The following is a 25,085-nucleotide window of genomic DNA, read 5'->3' on the forward strand; positions in this document are numbered from 1 at the left end:
TCCCAGAATTCCCCAGCCAGAATGGTTTAAGAGGGGAGGACTTCCACTCCCAGAATTCCCCAGCCAGAATGCTTTAAGAGGGGAGGACTTCCACTCCCAGAATTCCCCAGCCAGAATGGTTTAAGATGGGTGGGTTTCCACTCCCAGAATTCCCCAGCCAGAATGGTTTAAGAGGGGAGGACTTCCACTCCCAGAATTCCCCAGCCAGAATGCTTTAAGAGGGGAGGACTTCCACTCCCAGAATTCCCCAGCCAGAATGCTTTAAGAGGGGAGGACTTCCACTCCCAGAATTCCCCAGCCAGAATGCTTTAAGAGGGGAGGACTTCCACTCCCAGAATCCCCCAGCCAGAATGGTTTAAGAGGGGAGGACTTCCACTCCCAGAATTCCCCATCCAGCCTGCTTTAAGAGGGGTGGACTTCCACTCCCAGAATCCCCCAGCCAGCATGCTTTAAGAGGGGTGGACTTCCACTCCCAGAATTCCCCAGCCAGAATGCTTTAAGAGGGGAGGACTTCCACTCCCAGAATTCCCCAGCCAGAATGCTTTAAGAGGGGAGGACTTCCACTCCCAGAATCCCCCAGCGAGAATGCTTTAAGAGGGGAGGACTTCCACTCCCAGAATTCCCCAGCCAGAATGCTTTAAGAGGGGAGGACTTCCACTCCCAGAATCCCCCAGCCAGAATGGTTTAAGAGGGGAGGACTTCCACTCCCAGAATTCCCCATCCAGCCTGCTTTAAGAGGGGTGGACTTCCACTCCCAGAATCCCCCAGCCAGAATGCTTTAAGAGGGGAGGACTTCCACTCCCAGAATTCCCCAGCCAGAATGCTTTAAGAGGGGAGGACTTCCACTCCCAGAATCCCCCAGCCAGCATGCTTTAAGAGGGGAGGACTTCCACTCCCAGAATTCCCCAGCCAGAATGCTTTAAGATGAGTGGAGGTCAGCATGCTGGCTGGGGAATTCTGGGAGTGGAAGTCCACACAACCTCTAGTTGCTGAGTGACACTGCCATAGAAGTTTTGATCTTCTTGCGCTCTGGGAAGTAGACAAGTGTCCTTGCATAGATGCACTTTGCCACTTGTGTATCCAGGACCAGGGTTGAGAGTTCGAGGTTCCCTCCTGCAGTGGTTCACCTCTTGGGCAGTGGTGAAATCTAAAAATTTTTTTGCCACCAGTTCTGTGGGTGTGGCTTGGTGGTGGCGGTGGGGGTCATGTGACTGGGTGGGCGTGGCCAACTTTTTTTGACTTTGTAAAGTATTTTTTCCTGCTAATTAAAAAAAAGTGAGCCATGCAGTTGTTGGAATCTCTTTTTCCACTTTTTAAAGCATTTTTTTCCTGCCATTTCGGGCGAATATGCAGGGGAAAAAATGCTTTAAAAAGCATGGAAAAAGCTTCCAAAAATCACGTGGCTCACATCTAATGCGCACGATCCTCGTGAGCTTTTTTTTTTTTTTTTACTACCGGTTCGCAGAACCGACGATAATCGTCCCTGCTGGGAGGATTTCTCCCCTGTTCTTGGGGTTAGGTAGATGGGCAAATGAAAAATCTCTGCAGGATCCGCTCTCCTGTGAAGTGTCCTTCTGTAGGACTTAGAGATAAACCATCACAGCAAAGATATTTAGAGGGTCCCTGGAAAGCTGCTGCTTAAAGAACATTTGGGGGACTAAGATGAGCACAATGAAGGTGTGTAGGGTGTATACATTCAGTTTTGGTCGCCACGATGTAGAAAAGATGTGGAGACTCTAGAAAGAGTGCAGAGAAGAGCAACAAAGAGGATTAGGGGACTGGAGGCTAAAACATATGAAGAACGGTTGCAGGAACTGGGTAGGTCTAGTTTAATGAAAAGAAGGACCAGGGGAGACAGGATAGCAGTCTTCCAATATCTCAGGGGCTGCCACAAAGAAGGGGGAGTCAAGCTATTCTCCAAGGCACCTAAGGGTAGAACAAGCAATGGGTGGAAACTAATCAAGGAGAGAAGCAACTTAGAATTGAGGAGGAATTTCCTGACAGTGAGAACAATGAATCTGTGGAACAGAAGTTGCCTCCAGAAGTTGGGAATTTAAGAAGATGTTGGATAGCCATTTGTCTGAAACAGTGTAGGGTTTCCTGCCTAGGCAGGGGGTTGGACTAGAAGACCTCCAAGGTCCCTTCCAACTCTGCTATTGTATTGTATTATACAGATAAATGTCTACAGAGGTTCTCCGTCATCCGGGTCATGGTTGTCCCAAAGGTGCTTTTTTCAAGAGACAACTGGATTTTCTGTTTTTTTTTTTCTTTGAAGATGTTTCGCTTCTCATCCAAGAAGCTTCCACAGCTCTGCATGGTGGGGAAGGGGAAGGATTGATACTCCGTGCAGACAGCTGGTCATTCGCATCCTTTCAGAGGGTCGTTGAGGCCACTGGGAGGTTTGTCTGCGTCCTCAGGGTCACCTGAGTGGTGCAAATGGGTGTGGACCCTTGTTGGAACTGCCGAAAAGACTGTTTGTAGAAGGCTCCACATCCCTTTGACCCTGAGGACAGAGATAAACCTCCGAGTGGCCTCAACGACCCTCTGAAAGGATGCAAATGACCAGCTGTCTGCAAAAGGACATGTCTCTGTGGCAGCCCCTCAGAGGGTCATCTGTAAGTCATCTAGTTCAACCCTCCACTCAAGCAGGAGACCCTCCACCATTTCCGACAAATGGCAGTCCACTCTATTCTTGAAAGCCTCCAGGGATGAAGCTCCCACAACCTCCGAAGGCAACTTCTGTTCCATGGGTTGATTGTTCTCACTGTCAGGAAATGTCTCCTTATTTCCAGGTTGAATCTCTCCTTGTTCAGTTTCCATCCATTATTCCTTGTCTGGCCTTTGGGTACCTTGGAGAATAGCTTGACCCCCTTCCTCTTTCTAGCAGCCCTTCAAATATTGGAAGGCTGCTCTCCTGTCTCCCCTGGTCCTTCTCTTCCCTAGATTAGCCAGGCCCAGTTACTGCAACTGTACTTCATGTTTTAGTCTCCAGGCTTTTGATCATCTTAGATAGATTCAGATGAACAGAGTTGGAAGGGGCCTTTTAGGTCATCTAGTCCAACCCCCAGCCAAAGCAGAAGACCCTACACCATTTCTGACAGATGGCAGTCCAGTCTCTCCTTGAAAGCCTCCAGTGATGAAGCTCCCACAACTTCCGAAGGCAACTTCTGTTCCATGGGTTGATTGTTCTCACTGTCAGAACAATGTCTCCTTATATCCAGGTTGAATCTCTCCTTGATTAGTTTCCATCCTTTAGTCCTTGTCTGGCCTGTGGATGCTTTGGAAAATAGCTTGACCCCCTCCCCCTCCTCTCTGTGGCTGCCACTCAAATATTGGATCATTGCTGTCATGTCTCCCCTGATCCTTCTCTTCCCTAGACTAGCCAGGCCCAGTTCCTGCAACCGTCCATCGTATGTTTTAACCTCCAGTCCCCTCATCATCCTGGTTGATCTTCTCTGCACTCTTTCTAGAGTCTCAACATCTTTTTTATGGTGTGGTGACCACAACTGGATGCAGGACTCTGGGTGTGGCCTTACTAAGGCTTTATAGAGTGATGTTAGTACCTCTCTTGATCTTGATTGGATTCCTCTGTTAATGCAATTTAGGATTGCATTGGCATTTTTGGCTGCCGCTGGGCACGGCTGGCTCCTATTTAGCTGGTTGTCAACTAAGACTCCAAGAAAGATGCATTGAGATTCGTTTTTAAGGATACCAAATTACTTCCACATCTCTAAAAAGCTTTTACAAATATTTACCTCCCTCCCCCACCCGAACCCATCTACCCCCCCAACCTCCCCCCCCCCCCCGACTTCCCAGAGCAAATACAGGGTATAAATTTTTAACAATCATATTCTAAAATAAACTAAAAGAAACTTGGCTTCATCTTTCATTTGTGCTTTAACTCTTCTTTTGTTAAGCTAACTCTAAACAAATTATATCATTCCTTGCTTTTTCAGTCATAAGCTATCTGGAATTTCTTAGTCGCGTATTTATTTTGAATATAATCAGCAACATATCGGCAGCACATATACTAAAATTGGAACGATACAGAGAAGACCAGTTATTGCTATTAAGCCTGGTTTCACTCAGTTTATATATGTACTTTTCGGGTTTTTTTCTTGCCTAAGTGTAAGACTTTCCTCTTCTCTACGTTGAATTTCAATGAATCTTCTCTTTCTGAACATCTGGCAGTAATTTATAATCCCTCTCCCCTCCAAGAGGTGAACCAAAAGGAGCTATTTAGAACTCGTTTGAATAAATTGTGCGTGGGAGGGGAAAAAAGGACGGATTAAAAACTCGTTCCATTCTCTCTCTCTCTCTCTCTCTTTCTTTTCTTTTCTCAGTGAATCCACCCCCGAAATTTTCCTCCACCGTCACGAAATACAAGGATTATTGTGTGATGACGATAGATACCTCTTGTTGGGCCATGCACGACGTTTCCTTGTTGGGAGTCACTACGTTTCCCGCACCTTGTGAAACAAGGGTGATGATAGAAGAGGCACCTCCTGCCCCACTTCCATCATTCGGCCTCGTACAGCATGTAAGTGGATTCAGGAAATCACACAAATAGAAGGGAATAGAATTGGAAGGGACCTTGGAGGTCTTCTAGTCCAACCCCCTACTTGGGCAGGAAACTCTACGCCGCTTCAGACAAATGATTACCCAATCTCTTCTTCAAAACTTCCAGTGTTGGAGCATTCACAATTAATTCCACTGATTCATTGTTCTCACTGTCAGGAAATTCCTCCTCAGTTCTAAGTTGCTTCTCTCCTTGATTAGTTTCCACCCATTGCTTCTTGTTCTACCCTCAAGTGCCTTGGAGAATAGCTTGACTCCCTCTTCTTTATGGCAACCCCTGAGATATTGGAAGGCTGCTATCCTGTCTCCCCTGGTCCTTCTTTTCATTCAACTAGACATGCACAGTTCCTGCAACCGTTAAGCGTTGTTACGTGTGGATTGCTTATTTCGTATCCTATGACTATGACTGAATGTTCTATTATTTGTGATGATTGTATTTTAAGATTATCCGCATGATATGGGCCTCTAGGTGGCCCTCTCCCCTCACAATCAGGAGGCTGTGAGTTCCATCCTAAGTAGAGGCAAATATTTCTCTCTCTGGGCACAATGAGAATATAGTGGCTGAACAAAACTCCGCAATGGGGACAGGAAGGGCATCGGGCCAGTAAAACACTCAGCTTCATTCAGTTGCCCCAACTCCACTCCGCAAGGGATTATGGGGTCGTTAAATGATGAGGGTTTAGTGACCATTCCGTTAACACGGCACTGAAAAAGTTGCTTATGCCCAGTCCTCACACTTACGACCATCATAGCATTCCCAAAGGAGCATGTGATCAAAATGTATGATGTTTATGACCATTGCAGTGTCCCGGGGTCATGTCATTCCCTTTTGCGACCTTCTCAGGGGGCTTCTGACAAGCATGGGGAAAACTGGATTCACTTAATGACGGCTTGCTTCGCTTAACAACCAGCAGTGATTTGCTTAAGAACCGTGGGAGAAAAAAAGTTGAAACATTGGGTGCGACTCACTTAACGACTTCCTTGCTTAGCAATGGGAACTCTGGTCCCAATTGCGGTCCTAAGTCGAGGGTAAGGCAAATATTTCTCTCTCTGGGCACAATGAGAATATATATATCTGCTGAAGAAAACTCCCCCTTGGCGACAGGGAAGGGCATCCGGCCATTAAAACACCCATGCGCCAATCAATTGCCCAGACTTCACCCCGCAAGGGATTATGGGGTTATTGAAAGAGGATGATCACGATATAGATTCACTTGTTGCTTGTACGTATACGGAGAGCTTCTGCACCGGAGGCGAATTCCAAACACGCTTAGCCGATCAAGAATATTCTGTTGTATTCTTTGCCGTCTCTGCTGCAGGGGGAGAAGGAATTAGAGCAGTGTTTGTCAACCTTGGCAACTTGAAGATGTCCGGACTTCAACTCCCAGAATTTCCCAGCCAGCATTCGCTGGCTGGGGAATTCTGGGAGTTGAAGTCCGGACATCTTCAAGTTGCCAAGGTTGAGAAACACTCAATTAGAGGAATTGTAGATCAAGGCGCTGTCCCTGGTCACCTCCCTCCTCTTTCAATGGACAGCTCAGCCAGACGGTGCTTAATCAGCTCATTAGGAGTGGCTAAGGAAGGAAGGATAAATTATTGAAAAGATTTTGCTTCTTAAGAGTCTCTTCCTTTCCTTTCCCCCCCAAGAAAAGTTTTGGCTTGTGTGCGTGAGAACCAGACAAATTCCCCGGAGAAATTGTAAAATAGCATAGAATAACAAGAGTTGGAAGGGACCTCGGAGGTCTTCTAGTCCAGCCCCCTGCTCAGGCATGAGACCCTCCGACTCTGTTAAAAAGACCACTATCATGTTACACACACACACACACACAGTCCTATTATATCTTATTTTTCATCTTGGCACTTTTTTTTAAAATTGAAAATTTTAGGAAAAAAAAACTTTTACAAATGTTTACCACCACCACCCCTGCCCTCCCCATCCGAACCCCACCCCACCCCAACCTCTCCCCCCCCCCCGACTTCCCAGAACAAATACAGGGTATAAATCTTTAACAAAGATGTTCTAAAAATAAACTTAAAGATAGTTAGTATCATCTTTCATTTGAGCTTTAAACTCCTCTTTGCTAGGCTAACTCTAAACAGATTATATCATTCCTTGTTTCTCCAATCATAAACTATCTGGAATTTCTTAGTCCCGTATTTTGACTATAATCAATCCATCTTCTCCCACTCCAGTTTATATCTCTCATCTGAGTGGTCCTTGAGATATGCTGATATTTTAGCCATCTCTGCTAGGTTTGTTACTTTTAATGTCCATTCTTGAATAGTAGGCAAGTCTTCAAGGTGCTACTTGTCACCCATAAAGCCCTACATGGTAGTGGATCTGGGTACTTGAGAGACCGCCTACTGCCAATCACCTCCACGCGACCTATTAGATCTCATCGATTAGGCCTCCTCCGAGTCCCATCTGCCGGTCAATGCCGACTGGCAACTACGCGGAGGAGAGCCTTCTCGGTGGTAGCTCTGACCCTATGGAACGATCTCCCCGTGGAGATTCATACCCTCACCACCCTCCAGACCTTCCGCACAGCCCTCAGAATCTAGCTATCCCGTCAGGCCTGGGGCTAAGACTGTAACCCGCCCGAATGGTATGAATGTTGTGTTTTTTAATTATGTATTGTCTTATATGTTAAAAAGTTTGTCTCCCCCTCCCTCTTGGATTGTGAGCCGCCCTGAGTCCCCCCAGGGAAAAGGGCGGCATATAAATAAACTTCTATCTATCTATATCTATCTTCCTTTTTCCAGTATTGCGCCACCAACAGTCTCGCTGCCGTTATTAAGTTCAAAATCAAATCAATCATCTTGGCACTTTTAATTGGGTTAGCTATTGGTACTGATGTCCCTCTCGATCTCTACAGCTTTGCCACAATTACAGGTAGCCCTCGACATACGGCCACGATTGATCCCCAAATTTCTCTCGCTAAGTGAGAGAGGGAAGTGAATTCTGCCCCCGTTGGGAAGCGAATCCCTGCACTCGCGAAGTCAGTAACGCGGTGGTTAAGCGATTCCGGCTTTCTCCCCGTTGACTTTGTCAGAAGGGGGACCCCAAGACCTTAGGGAAAACACAACTGGCACAAGTACATGCCAGTTGCCAAGCCAGGTGGGTGAATTAAGAGCCGAGGTGGCACAGTGGTTAGAGTGCAGCACTGCAGGCCACTTCAGCTGACTGTTATCTGCAGTTCGGCTGTTCAAATCTCACCGGCTCAGGGTTGACTCAGCCTCCCGTCCTTCCGAGGTGGGTGAAATGAGGACCCGGATTGTTGTTGGGGGCGATATGCTGACTCTGTAAACCGCTTAGAGAGGGCTGAAAGCCCTATGAAGCGGTATATAAGTCTAATTGCTATAATTGCTATAATTTTGGTCACGAGGGGAAAAGGCATAAGTCGCTTTTTTCACTGCCGCTGCCGTGACTCCGAGCGGCCACTAAAGAGATGGTTGTAAGTCGAGGAACTGCTTCTATCCAGGCAAGCCCAGCCGTTAAGCTACCAGGCGACCAACTTGTCAAAAAGAATAGCCAAAAGGATTATTTTTGAAAAAAATGCGTTTTAAAGGCTTTTTGAAGGCAAAAATTTCCCCTCGGATACAATTTAAAGGAGCTCGTCTCCGCAAACAGCCTTCGGTTAGTTAAATAATATTGTCTGAGGCACTCAGCCTCCCACACAGGGTATAAAAAAGGTAATTGGTACAATATTCTTTCCATTAGTAGCTGTTTTATCCGTTATCAGGCACTTAAGGCCTTTTACAACCTCTGGCAAAATACGTTCCGGTGAAAGAACAAGATTGAACCTGCCAGGTTGTTGCGGGGAGATTTTTTTTTAAAGCTCAAGGAAATAAAAAGTTACAACCAGGCGCAATTGACTGTGTAGGAAGCCTAGTTTTCCCGTGGCAAAAGGATGGATTTCAAAGAGGAGCAATTTGCCAACCGGGCAGGTAATTGTGTGGCTCTGGGCAGACACGGACACGCAGACACACAAACGGACAACACACATTTTCCCAGTTGAAGGTACATTTTCAGGCCGTAGTGAAATTCAAAGATTTTTCTCGACCGGTTCTGTGGGCGTGGCTCGGCGAGCATGTGACTGGGGTGGGTGTGGCTTGGTGAGCATGTGACCAGGGTGGGCGTGGCTTGGTGAGCATGTGACCGGGTGGGCGTGGCTGCACAACTGACTCGTACACAATGCAGAAGCAACTGGAATTCACGCCAAACGCCCCCTGCAACAAGCAGGAACCTCACGGAGTCGCCGAGAGCCCAAAACCCAACTGTCCCACTTTACACAAAAATCACACAAAAGCTGCACAACTGACGCATCACACACAATGCAGAAGCAGCTGGGGCTTCTCACCAAAGGTCCCCTGCGACAAGCAGGAAGCTCGTAGACCATCAGGCACAGCTGATCGTCGGAACTTTTTAAAAAACTTTTTATAGCATTTTTATTTTTTTACTACCGGTTCAGGCGAATGGTAGCATTTTTTTTACTACTGGTTTGGGCAGACTTGCCCCAACCCGTAGCATTTCACCCCTGATTTGAGGAGCCTCTGAGCTCAATCTGGGGGGTCTCCATCTAAGACAGGCTAAAAGCCAGACGGAAGTTTCCCCAGGTAGAAATGGTGGGTTTGAGACCCGAAATAGACAAAACTTCTCATTGTGGTTTGTGTGGAAGTTAGTTAACCTAGAAGGCTGCAGAATTCTCCTCTTCCTCCTCTTCCTCCTCTTCTCCTTCCCCTCTTCCTTTTTGTCCTTCTTCTTTTCTTTCTCTTTTTCTCTTCTTCCTCTCCTTTTCTGTCCTCATCCTTCCTCTTTTTCTTTTTTCCTCTCCCATTTCCTCTTCCTCTTTTTTTCCTCCTCCTACAGCCTTTTTCCCCTTCTCTTCCTCTTTTTCTTCTTTCCTCCTCCTTCTGTTCTCCTCCTCCTCCTTTCTCTCTCCCTTCTCTTTTTTCTCCTCTCTCTTTTCTTTCTCTTCTCTTTGCCTCCTGCTTCTTTTCCTTCCTCCTCCTTTTCCCTCATCTTCCTATTCTCCTTTTCCCTCTTTTCCCTTTTTCTTCTTCTCTCCTTTCCTTTTTTCCTCTCTTCCACCTCCTGCTTCCCCTCTTTTTCTGTTTCTCTTCCTCCTATTCTTCCTTCTCTTCCTCCTCTCCTCCTCCTCCTTCTCTTTTGCTCCTCTTCTTCCTCTCCTGTCCTCCACCTCCTGCTTCTCTTTTTCTGTTTCTCCTCCTTTTCTTCCTTCTCCTCTTCCTCTTTCTCCTCTTCCTGTTCTTCCTCTTCTTCTTCTCTTTTTCCTCTTCTTTCTTTTCCTCCTCTTCCTCTTCTTCCTCCTTTACTTCCTCTTCCTCATCCTACTCTTCCTCCTCTTTTTCCTCTTTCTCTTTTTCCTCTTTCTCTTTCTTCTTCCTCTTCTCCTCTTCCTCCTCTTCCTCCTCCTCTACTACCTCTTCCTCATCCTACTCTTCTTCCTCCTCCTCTTCCTCCTGTTTCTCCTCTTCCTCCTCTTCCTCTTTTCTTCCCTTTTCTCCTCCTTCCTAGCCAAGCCAATCCCAGTGTTGAAAAGGCTGCTACTCACAGCCCAGTGAGGGCAGGGATGGGGATGTACAATACATTGTGTCAGGCATCCCTCGGAGATACGTTGGTGTTAGGTAAGCTCCCCGTTGGGAGAGCGAGTACGTTCAGAGAAGCGTTGCGAGAGTTGTGTTGGAGAACACACAAACCAGCATACAGAGACACTGCAGTTGAAATAGGCTTTTACTTTCGTGGAAAATAGACGTATCAGAGTCCATCAAACAGTCCAAGTCATACACGGGTAAGACAGTCAGTCATCAATGTCTTTCAGTTAAGGGATAATCCAAATAACATAGTCCAGTATCATATAATCAGTTCAGAACTCAAAGTTTGCTAGCAGTTGCAAAACTTACAATAGCTCACGGCACTTTCTAACAGCCAGCTTCCAAAACACTCAGATCAGATCAGCCCAGCATCTAACGAACAGAGAGCTAACAGTCATTCTGGCTCCCTCTTATGGCCGATTGAGGAAACAGCAACCAATCACATTTTACAGTATGATTTAAAGAAACAGGTATAACATTGCTATATGATTTATATATTGCCAACCCAACCGTTAGAATTATATTCCTAAGAGTTGGGCTCTGTAAGGGGAGCTGAAGCCCTGAGCATCCGAGGGCACCAGGTTGGAGAAAGCAATTCAAGTGCCTCCCCCCCCCACCCCCGCCCTGACACCCAGTTCAAACGTTTAATTCTGCACTTTTTATGTGTTTTTTTTCAGGACGGTAACTTTTGGCTCCCCATCTCGAATCTGGCAGAACCAGGAATGGAGATTCCTCCTGCTCAGCAAAACCCACCCCAAAGAGGTAGGTTGAGGTCCTGCAAACGTGTCCCAAGTGCTTCCAAGATACCTACAGTTAGTCCTCGGACCTATGACCGTAATGGAGCCCCAAATTTCCATCACGAAGCTAAGCGAGACCGTTGTTAAGCGAGGTTCGCCCCATTCTGCCATCTTTCCTGCCGCAGTTGTTAAGTGAATCACTGCCGTCGTTAAGATAGCCATATGGTTGTTAAGTGAATCTGGCTTCTCCATTCACTCTCCTTGTCAGAGCACGTGACCCTGGGCGACACTGCAACAGTCATAAGTACGTGCCAGTTGCCAAGCGTCTGAATTTTGATCACGTGACCTGGCGGGTGCTGGCAGCGGGCGTAAGTGTGAAATCCGATCCTGTCCCTTTTCCCAGTGCTGTTGTAACTTCAAGTGGTTGCTAAACGAATCGTCGTCAGTCGGGGACTCCCTGTATTTTGAAAGGGGGAAAATCTAATCCTTTTTTCTCAATTCACCATTCGCGCTTCAAATCACATCGCCAGGGGCTGTGTCCGAACTCCTGGTGGTTTTCTAAAGCGACTAGTCCTCAGTGTTAAGATTTCTGTGCCGTACCTCTTTCTAGGCAGCATCTCAGAAAGGAGAGGCCACGTAAAAGCCCAAAAAAATTGGATAAAAATATATACATGGCTGGAGGAGATGATACAACAGCATATTGATCTGAAATCTGTTGTGGATTTTACCAGAAAATTCATAGTAAAGAACCATGTATATTTGATAATTCACATAATAACTGCAGCTAGAATTGTGTTTACATAAAATTGAACAAATGAAGAGACCCCCCTATGGATGAGAAGGTGATTAGGAAAATGTTAGAATGTGCAGAAACGAATAGCTTAACACTTGAAATTAGAGAGAAGGACCAATGTGATTATTATAACGTATGGGAATTATTTTATCGATGGCTAGAGAATAAATATGAAAAGTGGGGAAAAAAGTGGGGTGAAATAGAGAAAATGTTTTAACAAAGTTAAATGAGAAGAGGACTGTTACAGTATTAGGTATGGCATATATTAGTATTAAGTTAAGAATAGGTAAAATAATAAATATGGCTGTAAATTGTAATTGTTTTCGTATAAAATATTTGCACAAACTGTTTGCACCAAGACAACACACCGTTTAGTGGAAGATGATGTTTGAATCAAAAAATTTAAAAAATTAAAAAGAAAAAGGAACGAGAGGAAAAAAATCAGGAAGACCTTGTGGTGGGTTTACACGTTGCAAAAGTGTTTAGAATGGAATAGAATAGAATAGCAGAGTTGGAAGGGACCTTGGAGGTCTTCTAGTCCAACCCCCTGCCTAGGCAGGAAACCCTATACCGTTCCAGACAAATGGCTATCCAGCATCTTCTTAAAGATTTCCAGTGTTGGGGCATCACAACTTCTGGAGGCAAATCATTCCACTGATTAATTGTTCTCACTGTCAGGAAATTTCTCCTCAGTTCTAAGTTCTCTCCTTGCTTCTCTCCTTGATTAGTTTCCACCCATTGCTTCTTGTTCTACCCTCAGGTGCTTTGGAGAATAGCTTGACTCCCTATTTTGGGGGGCAACCCCTGAGATATTGGAAGACTGCTATCATGTGTCCCCTGGTCCTTCTTTCTATTAAACTAGACATACCCAGTTCCTGCAACCGTTCTTCATATGTTTTAGCCTTAACTCAATAAGAGTTGGAAGGGATCTTGGAGGTCTTCTAGTCCAACCCCCTGTCTAGGCAGGAAATCCTATACCATTTCAGACAAATGGCTATCCAACATTTTCTTAAAGACTTCCAGTGTTGGGGCATTCACAACTTCTGGAGGCAACTTCTGTTCCACTGATTAATTGTTCTAACTGTCAGGAAATTTCTTCTTAACTCTAAGTTGCTTCTCTTCTTGATTAGTTTCCAACCATTGCTTCTTGTTCTACCCTCAGGTGCCTTGAAGAATAGCTTGACTCCCTCTTCTTTGGGGCAACCCCTGAGATATTGGAAGACTGCTATCATGTCTCCCCTGGTCCTTCTTTTCATTAAACTAGACATACCCAGTTCCTGCAACCGTTCTTCATATGTTTTAGTCTCCAGTCCCCTAATCCTCTTTGCTGCTCTTCTCTGCAGTGTTTCTATTTAGTTTGTATTCTGTCATTTACATTTTAATTATGTCTGATATATGATGAGGAATAAATAATTAACCAGAAGCAGTTCCTATCTTTTTATGTCCACAGAAGGATGGCAGTTTTAATTTTTAATCATTTGGTTACGATGTCGTTTTGTCTCTTCGTGCGGGTTCTGTTTTTAACTTCATACCCCAGAAAACCAGTTTTTCATCTTTAAAAACTCTGACGTCCAGGTAGCGCTCGAACTTATGACCACAGCTGACCCCAAAATTTCCGCTGCTAACCAAGACAGTTCATGGAGTTTTGCCCCGTTTGACGACCTTCCTTGCCACCGTTGTTAAGGGAATCGTCACGGTCATTAAATGGTTGTTAAAGTGGATCGGGCTTCGCCAATAATGTTGCTTGTCACAAAACGGGGATCGCGTGACCCCGGGAACACTGCAACCGTCGTAAATACGAATCAATTGGTAAGCATCCGAATTTTGATCTCGTGACCACGGGGGGATGCTGAACGGTCATAAGTGTGAAAAATGGTACTGTCACTTTTTGTAGCTTTGAACGGTCGCTAAACTGACCGTCGTAAGTCGAGGAGTACCTGTATTGTTACATTTCGGGCTTTTTTCCCTAACTTTTGTACGGCTGCAGTCCAAATCCCCCAGCAAATAACAGATGCAGAGGGAGTGGGGATTGTATTTAGTTTTCTATTTTACTCTTTACGTTTTAATTGTTTTTGACAGATGAGGAACGAATAAATAATAAGCCAGGAGCCCTTCCCCAATCTTTTTATGTGCACCTAAGGATTGCAATTTAATTTTAATCGTTTTGTTATTAGATCATTTTCTATTTTTACTTCCTACCGCAGAGTCTCAGTTTTAATATTAAAAACCCCTGTGTAAACCGCTCTAGCATTTTAATTGCACCCTGCTCTACTCTTACACAAGCTGGTAGGTTTATAATACAATAATACAATAGCAGAGTGGGGAGGGACCTTGGAGGTCTTCTAGTCCAACCCCCTGCCTAGGCAGGAAACCCTATACCGTTTCAGACAAATGGCTATCCAGCATCTTCTTAAAGACTCCCAGTCTGCAGGTAGGCGCCGAGTTACAATCGGGCCCGAAATTTGCGTTGTTAAGCGAAACGCATTTGTTGAGTGAGCTTGCCTTATTTTACGTCTCTTCTGGCTACCGTTGTTAAGCGAATCCCTGTCGTCGTTAAGTTAGTCACACGGTTGTTAAGTGAATCTGGCTCCCCCCCCCTTGGCTTTCCTTGTCGGAAGGTTGCAAGAGGGTATCGCATGGCCCTGGGGACACAGTGGCCGTCATATACGTGAGTCAGCTGCCAAACAGCTGAGTTTTGATCACATGACCATGGGGGATGACGCAACGGTCGTAAGTGTGAAACATGGTCACAAGTCGCTTTTTTTTTCAGTGCCGTTGTAACTTCGGACGGTCCCTAAAACGAACTGTTGTAAGTTGAGGACTACCCGAAGGTGTAGAATCCATTGACCCGCCCATAGGCTTGGTGGTTGAAATTGTTGTGCAGGTAGTCCTCAATGTACGACCGATTTGTCGCTTAACAGCCGTTGGAAATTACAATAAGCTCAAAACTTCTGGGAAGCATAAAATATACCACACACACACACAAATATGATGTTTTGTGTACTTGGCAACTGGCTCACATTTGCAACCAGTTGCAATGTCTGAGAGCGACACAAACACCCCTCCAGCATTGATGATGTTACCTAATTGGGTAATGAAATGTCTGCAAGAAAACCAATCAAGCTCAGAGACCATCCAGGACTTCCCAGTTCTCCTCCTCCTCTCCCTCCCCCTCCTCCTCCTCTACTCTACCAAACCCCACTCCCTTCTAACACTGATGAAGTTACCTAACTGGGTAATGAAATGCTTGCAAGAAAACCACCCAGCTCAGAGAGCACCAAGAATTCCGCAGTTGTCGTCGTCCTCCTCCTCCTCCTCCTCCTCCTCTTTCTATTTCTCTCTACAACCCCTAATCCCTTCTAGCACTGATGATGTTAGCTAGTTGGGTGTTCTGACTGAGGCCTCCCAAGATCATGAAGCCGACTCCTCGTCCCGATAAAACCCCTTTTATTTAGTTTAAAGTGAATTCCTCTCCAGCAAAGTCCCGGCCAACAGTCTTTCAAGAGATTTCACAACCACAGACCTTTATCGGGCTTGGAGAGCTGCCAGGCCGATATCTTCTAAACGCCACGCTGTAGCAGCAATTACTTGGCAAGGGGTCAGGAATGGATCTTCACCCTAATGAATGGAGCTCATTGTCTCCTGCAAACTCCACTCCCCTTTCGCTCCTCTTTATTCCCTATGGGAGGGGCCATTCACCGTCCACCTGTGGCCTTACTCCCGAGTCTGCCCTTGTTCCTTAGCTGTTCCTTTCTACTGGCAGCTCTGTGCATGCGCACATCAGGAACAGGCTCCAGCTGTTCTTCTGCCTCACTGATGTCCGACTCTGAAGGCAGCTGATAACTGTCGGACGGCCCTGGCCCCCTCTCTTCCTCCGACACAGACCCCTCCTCAGAGCCTTCCCCAGACTCCAGGACTGGCCCAGGTTCCTCCCCAACCTCCTCACTCTCTGAGTCTGTTAGCAGCTCTGCTGGCAGGTCACAACACTGGGTCATGAAACATCCCTCCTTTCTAGCACTGATGATGTTACCTAGTTGGGTGATGAAATGTCTGCAAGAAAAGCTTAGAGAGAACCAAGGACTCCACAATCCTCTTCCTTCTCCTCCTCCACAAACCCCTCTCCCTTTTTTCAACTGATGACATTACCTAGCTGGGTCATGAAACGTCTGCAAGAAAACCACCACGCGTCGGGGATCCCACATTTCAACCCTCAGCTCCAAATATTCTCATCTCTCTCTAACGTATTTTGATCTGTGGTTGAATTGCGGGGAGGGGGGGTTACCAGATCATCCATCCTGCTCAGTGTTAGCTTCCGACTACAGGACCCATCTTCCACTGAGCCCTTGTGGAGTGGGCAATAGTTCAATATTTTATACCGCCTGACTGTTAATCCAGGGATCATTGAATTCGTTGCTCAAATCTTGTTACTCATCGTCTCTCTCCTGGGAATAAGTCATTTTTTTTCTTGATTGGCCCAATTAGAAAACCATTATGGTAGCGATCGGAGCAAGAAATCATTGTCCAAAGCGGACTTCCTCTTTTCTCCTTCCTTGTCGCTTCCGACAGACCACAGTAAATTAAATCTCTCTCTTTTATTTCTTTCAATTAAAAGGGGATACGGGAGGTTAATCCCACAGAGAACCATTGTTATGGAGGATTCAATACAATAGCAGAGTTGGAAGGGACCTTGGAGGCCTTCTAGTCCAACCCACTGCCTAGGCAGGAAACCCTATACCGTTCCAGACAAATGGCTATCCAGCGTCTTCTTAAAGACTTCCAGTGTTGGGGCATTCACAACTTCTGGAGGCAACTTCTGTTCCACTGGTTAATTATTCTAACGGTCAGGAAATTCCTCCTTAGTTCTAAGTTGCTTCTCTCCTTGATTAGTTTCCACCCATTGCTTCTTGTTCTACCCTCAGGTGCCTTGGAGAATAGCTTGACTCCCTCTTCTTTGGGGCAACCCCTGAGATATTGGAAGACTGTTATCATGTCACCCCTAGTTCTTTTCATTCAACTAGACATACCCAGTTCCTGCAACCGTTCTTCATATGTTTGAGCCTCCAGTCCCCTAATCCTCTTTGTTGCTCTTCTCTGCACTCTTTCTAGAGTCTCCGCATCTTTTCCACATCGTGGCGACCAAAACTGGATGCCGTATTCCAAGTGTGGCTCACCAAGGCCTGATAAAGTGGTTCCATATTGTTTCCCTGAAAATAAGACCTCCCTGGATAATAAGCCCAATCGGGCTTCTGAGCGCATGGGCTAAAATAAGCCCTTCCGGAAAATATTGCCACACAGCAGCAGCCATGAGGTGACCACGCTCGCCCCCTCCTGCACCCCGAAAATAATAAGACCTCCCCGAAAATAAGGCCAAGCGCTTATTTCGGGGGCTCAAAAGAAATTAAGACCCTGTCTTATTTTCGGGGAAACAGGGTATATGTTGGAGTTTGGTGACCTAATTCAGTGTTTCTCAACCTTGGCAACTTGAAGATGTCCGGACTTCAACTCCCAGAATTCCCCAGCCAGCATTCGCTGGCTGGGGAATTCTGGGAGTTGAAGTCCGGACATCTTCAAGTTGCCAAGATAGAGAAACACTGCGCATAATGGGTGAGGTAAGACAGCTGTTCAGGTGTTCGTTTCCCCTCAGGGACCCTTTGGTCTAGTGCCGTTATGCCGAACTTATGGTACACGTGCCACAAGTGGCACACAGAGCCCTCTCTGTGGGTACGTGAGCCGTCGCCCCAGCTCAGGTTCTCTGCCGCACATGCCTCCCACCAGCCAGCTGATTTTGGGGTCTCCGCCACGCATGAGTGGGAAGTGGGGCGCATGCGGGAGACATGCGTGGGGTGGGGAGGTCACATGCCTCCCCGGCTGCCCGTTTTGGTCTGCAGGAGGCTTCAAAGAGGCCTACTAGGCCCAAAACAGGGCACCGGGGGAAGGGGGGAGCACATTTGCAGGGAGGTGGGGGAAGCGCATGGGGGAGCATGGGAGTCGCGCATGCATGTGCAGGGGGCAGGGCCCATGCGGGGGGTGCTGCGCACGCATTGCATTATGGGTGTGGGTCCTGTCGGCACGCAATGACAAAAAAGATTAGCCATCACTGGTCTAGCGATTAAGCTTCCAGGCTACAGAACAGGAGACGGTGAGTTCTAGTTCCTCCTGCAAGCCAGCTGGGTGACTTTGGTCCAACCACCAGGAGGTGCTGTGAGTTCCAGTCCTGCCTTAGGCAGGAAAGCTGCGTGAGTGACTCTGGGTCAATCCCCAGGAGGCTGGGAGTTCTAGTTCCGCCTTAGCCAGGAAAGCCGGCTGGGTGACTTTTAGGCCAGTGCCTCTCTCTCTAGCCCAGCCCGCCTCACAGGGTTGTTGTGGTGAGATTAGGGGAAGGAATATCTGTTGGCTGCGCTAGCTGCTTTGAGTAATTTGTTATTGCTGTTGTTGTTATCTCTTTTATTTATTAAACCTGAAGCTCAACATGTATTATTGTTGTTGTTATTTATACTCCATTATTTATATAATAATAGGCAGGGGAGGGAGAGAGGGAGGAAAAGGGAAGAAGGAGGGAAGGAAAAAGGAAGTGGGGGAAGAAAAGGGGAGGAGGAGGGGAGAAGGAAGAGGGGAAGGGAAAGGGGAGGGAAGGAAGAGGGAAGAAGGAAGAGAGGAAGGAAAAGGGAAGGAGGAAGGAAGGAAAAGGGAAGAAGAGAGAAAGGAAAACAGAAGAAGGAAGAGAAGAAGGAGGAAGGAAGGAAGAGGGGAAGGAAAAGGGAAGGGGGGAGAAGGAAGAGGGGAAGGGAAAGGGAAGGAGGAGGGAAGGAAAAGGGAAGAAGGAAGAGGAAGGAAGAGAAGAAGGAGGAAGGAAGGAAAAGGGAAGAAGGAAGAGGGGAAGGAAAAGGGAAGGGGGGAGAAGGAAGAGTGGAAGGGAAAGGGAAGGAGGAGGGAAGGAAAGGGAAGAAGGAAGAGAGGAAGGAAAAGGGAAGGAGGAAGGAAGGAAAAGGGAAGAAGAGAGAAAGGAAAACAGAAGAAGAAAGAGAAGAAGGAGGAAGGAAGGAAAAGGGAAGAAGGAAGAGGGGAAGGAAAAGGGAAGGGGGGAGAAGGAAGAGGGGAAGGGAAAGGGAAGGAGGAGGGAAGGAAAAGGGAAGAAGGAAGAGAGGAAGGAAAAAGAAAGGAGGAAGGAAGGAAAAGGGGAGAAGAGAGAAAGGTAAACGGAAGAAGGAAGAGAGGAAGGAAGGAAGGGGGAAGAAGGAAGGAAGGACTAAAACCAAAATATGCCACAACATGCTTCTAAATTGACTTCCTGCTCGGTGTTTCTTCCAGGAGATCCGCTGGATTCAAAAACACCCGGGAAGCCAGAGGAGAAGGAAGCGCCCAGCGCCAGCCAAACGGAGGGCAGCCTGTGGTTGATGGGCAGCGTCTGTCAGGCGGAGGATACAGAAAGGTACGAGAGCCTCTCTCGGACAGGAGGTCACATTCTTCTATGGCTTCTAAAAGCAATTGTCTCCCAAAAATATATATCTTTTTTTAAAAAAAGAAATCATTTCACAATCAGAATCCAAAGAGAGCTGGAAGGGACCTTGGAGGTCCTCTAGTCCAGCCCCCTGCTCAAGCAGGAGACGCTCTACAATTTGAGGCCACTGGCTGTCCGGTCTCTTCTTAAAAACCTCCAGCAATATATTTATTCACATTGTACAGGTACTCCTCGACTTACAGCCGTTCCCTTTAGCAACCGTTCAGAGTTCGCGACCAATCCGTACACTTGTTACCGTCGGGAAAGTGACTGAAGCCAAACACTGGGCAGGCGGCTCGCGCGTACGACGGTTTCCGTCTCCTGCTGTCAAGCGATGGTCTCCTTTGGCCAAGTCAATGGGGGAGCTGGGTTCCCTTAACAATCACGCGACTCACTTAACAACCACAGGGATTCACTTAACAACAGTGGCAAGAAAGGCCGCACCCTGGGGCGGAACTGGCTTAACAAAGGTCTTGCTTAGCATCCGAAATATTGGCCATAAATCAGGGAGTCCGTTTAACAATTTGGGCTCAATTGCGGTCATAAATTGAGGACTTGCCTGTATTCTATTCCCACCAGACACAGGCTGCTTCACCGGTATGCCCACTTATGTGTCCTGACACACACACCCCCTCGTCCTACACCAAAGCAAAAGCACGACGAGACAAAGATACTTCAAGGATTTATTAACAAACAGACAAGATGTTGGCAGCAATCCAGCACAGTCCAGACATTGGCAGCAATCCAGCACAGACTAACCTTGGCAGCAATCCAGCCTGCCAAGCTAGCCACAATAGCTTCTCCAGCTCTAGTAAATACGTTGACTCCTTTTATAGTCTGGAGAGGAGCCTAATTACCACCAGCTGAGTTCAATTATCTCCTGTAACTGCGTAACTGTTCCTTACGCCTATTAGCCCTCCGTTGCCGGACATCCAGGACCAACTCCCTTGTCTCCTCCCCACTGCTCCAATGCATGACGTCAGGATCACACTCCCTTGTCTCCTCCCCACTGATCCAAGGCTCAAGCGCCTCCTGATGGCCAACCAGTCTCTCTGCGCCCTGCTCGGAGTCGGAACCCTGTCCAGGGTCCTCCACATCCTCCAGAGCCGACTCGTAGGGCCCCTCCCTATCGGAGTCTGTTTGCAGCTCTAATTCTGGGACTTGAAGTCCAGACATCTTCAAGTTGCCAAGGTTGAGAAACACTGGTCTAGACAGACACCCACTGGTCTTGAAATGGTGCAGGGTCTCCTGACTCAGCAGGGGGTTGGACTAGAAGACCTCCACGTTCCCTTCCAACGCTGCTATTCTCTGCCATACCTTCGGGGCCAGCCAGGTCTTGCGGGAAGAATCGTTCCCTGCGAGGCACAATCTGTGCTTGCTGCCCATTCAGATTAGCCTTGCAAAATCGGGCAGGTTAGCAAATGGCCCTGGATGGGTTTATCCGGGGCCATCAGCTGGAGGGGCGTGGAAATGAGAACCACACCATAACCAGTTGTCTCTCTCTCTCTCTCTGCCACTGAGTCCGACAGCTGTTGTCCTTGCTCATGGTGTTCCTTTGTTATTTTTATTTTGCAGAGCTAACTCAAGCCTTGACAAAGTGTTGGAATTTCTTTGTCCGACTGCCGATAGCCACGACATAAATAAGGGCCTGCCAGATGCCATCCAGAGGTAAGGGTTGGGGTTATGCATCCGTCTCCCTTCAAATGCTTCTGCGGGTTGGAAACACCGAGATGAGGGTTTGTCATATTCCGGGACCTTAAGATGGTGGGGACTTCTAAGTCCCAGAATTCCCCAGCCAGGATGCTTTTAAGAGGGATGGATTTCCACTCCCAGAATCCACAGTTAGCATTGCTTTAACAAGAAGGATGGACTTCCACTTCCGGGATTGCCCAGTCAGCAAGCTTTAAGGTGGGTAGACTTCAACTCCCAGAATTCCCTAGCTGGCATCCTTGAAGAGGGGTGGACGTCTTCTCCTGGAATTCCTCGCCCGTCATGATTTAAGAGGGGTGGAGTTCAGTTCCCAGGATTCCCCAGCCAGCTTGTTTTATAATGGGTGGACTTCCACTCCCAGAATCCCCCAGCCAGCCTGCTTTAAGAGGGATGGACTTCCACTCCCAGAATTCCCCAGCCAGCCTGCTTTAAGAGGGGTGGACTTCCACTCCCAGAATTCCCCAGCCAGAATGCTTTAAGAGGGGTGGACTTCCACTCCCAGAATCCCCCAGCCAGCATGCTTTAAGAGGGATGGACTTCCACTCCCAGAATTCCCCAGCCAGAATGCTTTAAGAGGGGTGGACTTCCACTCCCAGAATTCCCCAGCCAGCCTGCTTTAAGAGGGATGGACTTCCACTCCCAGAATTCCCCAGCCAGAATGCTTTAAGAGGGGTGGACTTCCACTCCCAGAATCCCCCAGCCAGCATGCTTTAAGAGGGATGGACTTCCACTCCCAGAATCCCCCAGCCAGCCTGCTTTAAGAGGGATGGACTTCCACTCCCAGAATTCCCCAGCCAGAATGCTTTAAGAGGGGTGGACTTCCACTCCCAGAATCCCCCAGCCAGCATGCTTTAAGAGGGATGGACTTCCACTCCCAGAATTCCCCAGCCAGAATGCTTTAAGAGGGGTGGACTTCCACTCCCAGAATCCCCCAGCCAGCATGCTTTAAGAGGGATGGACTTCCACTCCCAGAATTCCCCAGCCAGCAATGCTTTAAGAGGGGTGGACTTCCACTCCCAGAATCCCCCAGCCAGCATGCTTTAAGAGGGGTGGGCTTCCACTCCCAGAATTCCCCAGCCAGCATGCTTTAAGAGGGGTGAGCTTCCACTCCCAGAATCCCCCAGCCAGCATGCTTTAAGAGGGGTGGACTTCCACTCCCAGAATCCCCCAGCCAGCATGCTTTAAGAGGGGTGGACTTCCACTCCCAGAATCCCCCAGCCAGCATGCTTTAAGAGGGGTGAGCTTCCACTCCCAGAATCCCCCAGCCAGCATGCTTTAAGAGGGGTGGACTCCCACTCCCAGAATCCCCCAGCCAGCATGCTTTAAGAGGGGTGGACTTCCACTCCCAGAATCCCCCAGCCAGCATGCTTTAAGAGGGGTGGACTTCCACTCCCAGAATCCCCCAGCCAGCATGCTTTAAGAGGGGTGAGCTTCCACTCCCAGAATCCCCCAGCCAGCATGCTTTAAGAGGGATGGACTTCCACTCCCAGAATTCCCCAGCCAGAATGCTTTAAGAGGGGTGGACTTCCACTCCCAGAATCCCCCAGCCAGCATGCTTTAAGAGGGGTGGGCTTCCACTCCCAGAATTCCCCAGCCAACATGCTTTAAGAGGGGTGAGCTTCCACTCCCAGAATTCCCCAGCCCGCATGCTTTAAGAGGGGTGGACTTCCACTCCCAGAATCCCCCAGCCAGCAATGCTTTAAGAGGGATGATCCAGCAGGCTGGCTGGGGAATTCTGGGAATTGAAGTCCACAAATCTTAAAATCACCAAATTTGGCATTTCCTGCATTACACTATGAGAATTAACCATACCTTCCCTGCAAACAGAATCTCACAGGTCTGAAATATTATTCCTCCTCTCCTTTTTCTTTTACTCTGGAGAAACTCCCCTTCCATGGACTGAGATCATTTTCTGTAATGGTTGCTTTATCCGTTACTCGTCCTCCTCTCTCCCAAGGCCCCTTTTCAACAATAGCCTTGCAAACACTCAGTAATTGATAGGAGCTATTAATATTGCATGAGGACGCAAATTGCTGTTCACAGGCTTAAAACTGGTGGTCTCAATGCTGACATGGTTAATAGAAGCTGGTTGGGATTGAAAAAAATATTTATGGTGCCCTCAGGAGCAATCAATAAAAGCATTTTGTACCAAGCTTCCTCCATTACACCAACATGTACTGCTGGGGGGTGGGGGGTCGGGGGAGAACAACAAACATTAATTAGTGGGCCAGAGGCTAAAACCTACAAAGAACAGCTGCAGGAATTGAGAATATCTAATCTTTCCTAACTGAGCAGGAGGCTGGACTAGAAGACCTCTAAGGTCCTTTCCAGCTATGATTCTATTCAATTCTTATTCTATTCTATTCTGATTTCTTATTCTATATTATTCTATTCTGTACTATTCTATTCTATACTATTCTATATTATTCTATTCTATATTTTTTTCTTTGCTTCTCTTCATTCTTCTATTCTAATTCTATTCTATATTATTCTATTCTATTCCATTCTGTTCCAATTTCTTATTCTATTTTAATTCTGTTCTAGTTCTGTTCTCTTCTCTTCTATTGTATTCCATTCCATTCCATATTCTATTCTATTCCATTCCATTCTTATTCTATTCTATATTATTCTATTCTATATTATTCTATTCCATTCTATTCTTTTATTTTCTTCATTCTTCTATTCTATTCCAATTCTATTCTATTTCTGTTCAATTCTAATTCTATTCTATTCCATTCAATTCTTATTCTATTCTATTTTATTCTATTCCATTCTATTCTTTTCTTTTCTTCATTCTTCTATTCTAATTCTATTCTACTTCTGTTCTGTTCTATTCTTATTCTATTCCATTCCGATTTCTTATTCTATTCTATTCTATTCTATTCTATTCTTTTCTTACTCTAATTCTATTCTATTCTATTCTTTTCTTACTCTAATTCTATTCTATTCTATTGATTACACCCATAATTAAATGCCCCTGCATGTTGTGCCCATCTGCGCATGCATGCTCGACACCCCCCCTCCCCACGCTGCCCCTCGCACATGCACGCATGGCTTTCGTGGAGCCTGGGGAGGAGGGAAACAGCCTCTCCACGCCCTCCGGGAGGCCTCGCATGCCCTCAGATATGGGTTGCCATGGGTTCAGCATTCATGGGTGTAGGATGTCCTGTCTTGGGTGGGGGTGGGGGGTTGGGCTAGATGACCTACAAGGCCCCTTCCAACTCTGTTAATCTGTTAATCTGTGTGATCTTCTAGTTCCTCCTTGGATCCAAGGACGAGCGATTTGTTCTGTTCCAACCCCTTTGATAAATTATGCATGCCGATGTTTGCCTCGTCCTTCGAGCGCTTGTAAAAGCCGCATTTGACACGGGCTTCTCTGTCCTTGAAGGGGGGAGCTGAGCTATGCCCACCACGGGAACATCGAGATGAAGGGAGGAGCCGAAGAAAGTTTCAGCGAGTCCGAAGGCTCCATCGAAAATGTTGAAGGACTTTCTTAAGACCCATGAGATAAAACGGACTCTCGGCTGGCTAATTGAGTGACTCCCGTTTCTTTATTTTATTTTATTTTTCTCCCCGTGCGTTTGTTGGAAAACAAACTTTTGAAAAAGGGGAAGGGGGGCAGGATTTGCTGCAAAGGCACTCGGTGGCTAGAAGAACGGGAGTTTGCAATAAATCCGTCTTTTTCAGACTTGGCGATTTTAATGTGGGTGGACATCAACTCCTAGCATGTTTTGAAGTTAGTCAGATTTCAAGTCCCCCCCAAAAAACCCAATTAGCATGCTTTAAGATGGGCAAATTCAGTTCCAAAAATTCCCCAGCCAACCTGCTTTAAGAGGGGTGGACTTCCACTCCCAGAATTCCCCAGCCAGCAGGTTTTAAGAGGAGTGGACTCCAACTCCCAGAATTCCCCAGCCAGCAGGCTTTAAGAGGGTGGACTTCCACTCCCAGAATTCCCCAGCTGAAAGTATTTAAGATATGTGGATTTCAATGCCCAGAATTCCCCAGCTGGCATGTTTTAAGATGGGCAAATTCAGTTACCAGAATTCCCCAGCCAACCTGCTTTAAGAGGGGAGGACTCCAACTCCCAGAATCCCCCAGCCAGCAGGCTTTAAGAGGGTGGACTTCCACTCCCAGAATTCCCCAGCTGAAAGTA

At 47.0% G+C, this 25,085-nt stretch overlaps 1 protein-coding gene across 1 annotated transcript in view; it reads left to right on the plus strand.

Annotated features, from left to right (window-relative positions):
• Positions 1–24,618, plus strand: part of TEX14 (testis expressed 14, intercellular bridge forming factor) — an 82,576-nt gene extending 57,958 nt beyond the window's left edge. Inside the window, 5 exon segments of the mRNA XM_032216134.1 lie at positions 4,344–4,540; positions 10,872–10,956; positions 19,033–19,153; positions 20,798–20,890; positions 24,321–24,618. Of these exon segments, the coding sequence (XP_032072025.1) occupies positions 4,344–4,540; positions 10,872–10,956; positions 19,033–19,153; positions 20,798–20,890; positions 24,321–24,429 (605 nt within the window). The 3' untranslated portion in view covers positions 24,430–24,618.
• Positions 24,619–25,085: the final 467 nt, after the last annotated feature.

This window comes from Thamnophis elegans, chromosome 4 (genome assembly GCF_009769535.1).
Source record: "Thamnophis elegans isolate rThaEle1 chromosome 4, rThaEle1.pri, whole genome shotgun sequence".
In the NCBI taxonomy this organism is placed as follows: Eukaryota; Metazoa; Chordata; class Lepidosauria; order Squamata; family Colubridae; genus Thamnophis; species Thamnophis elegans.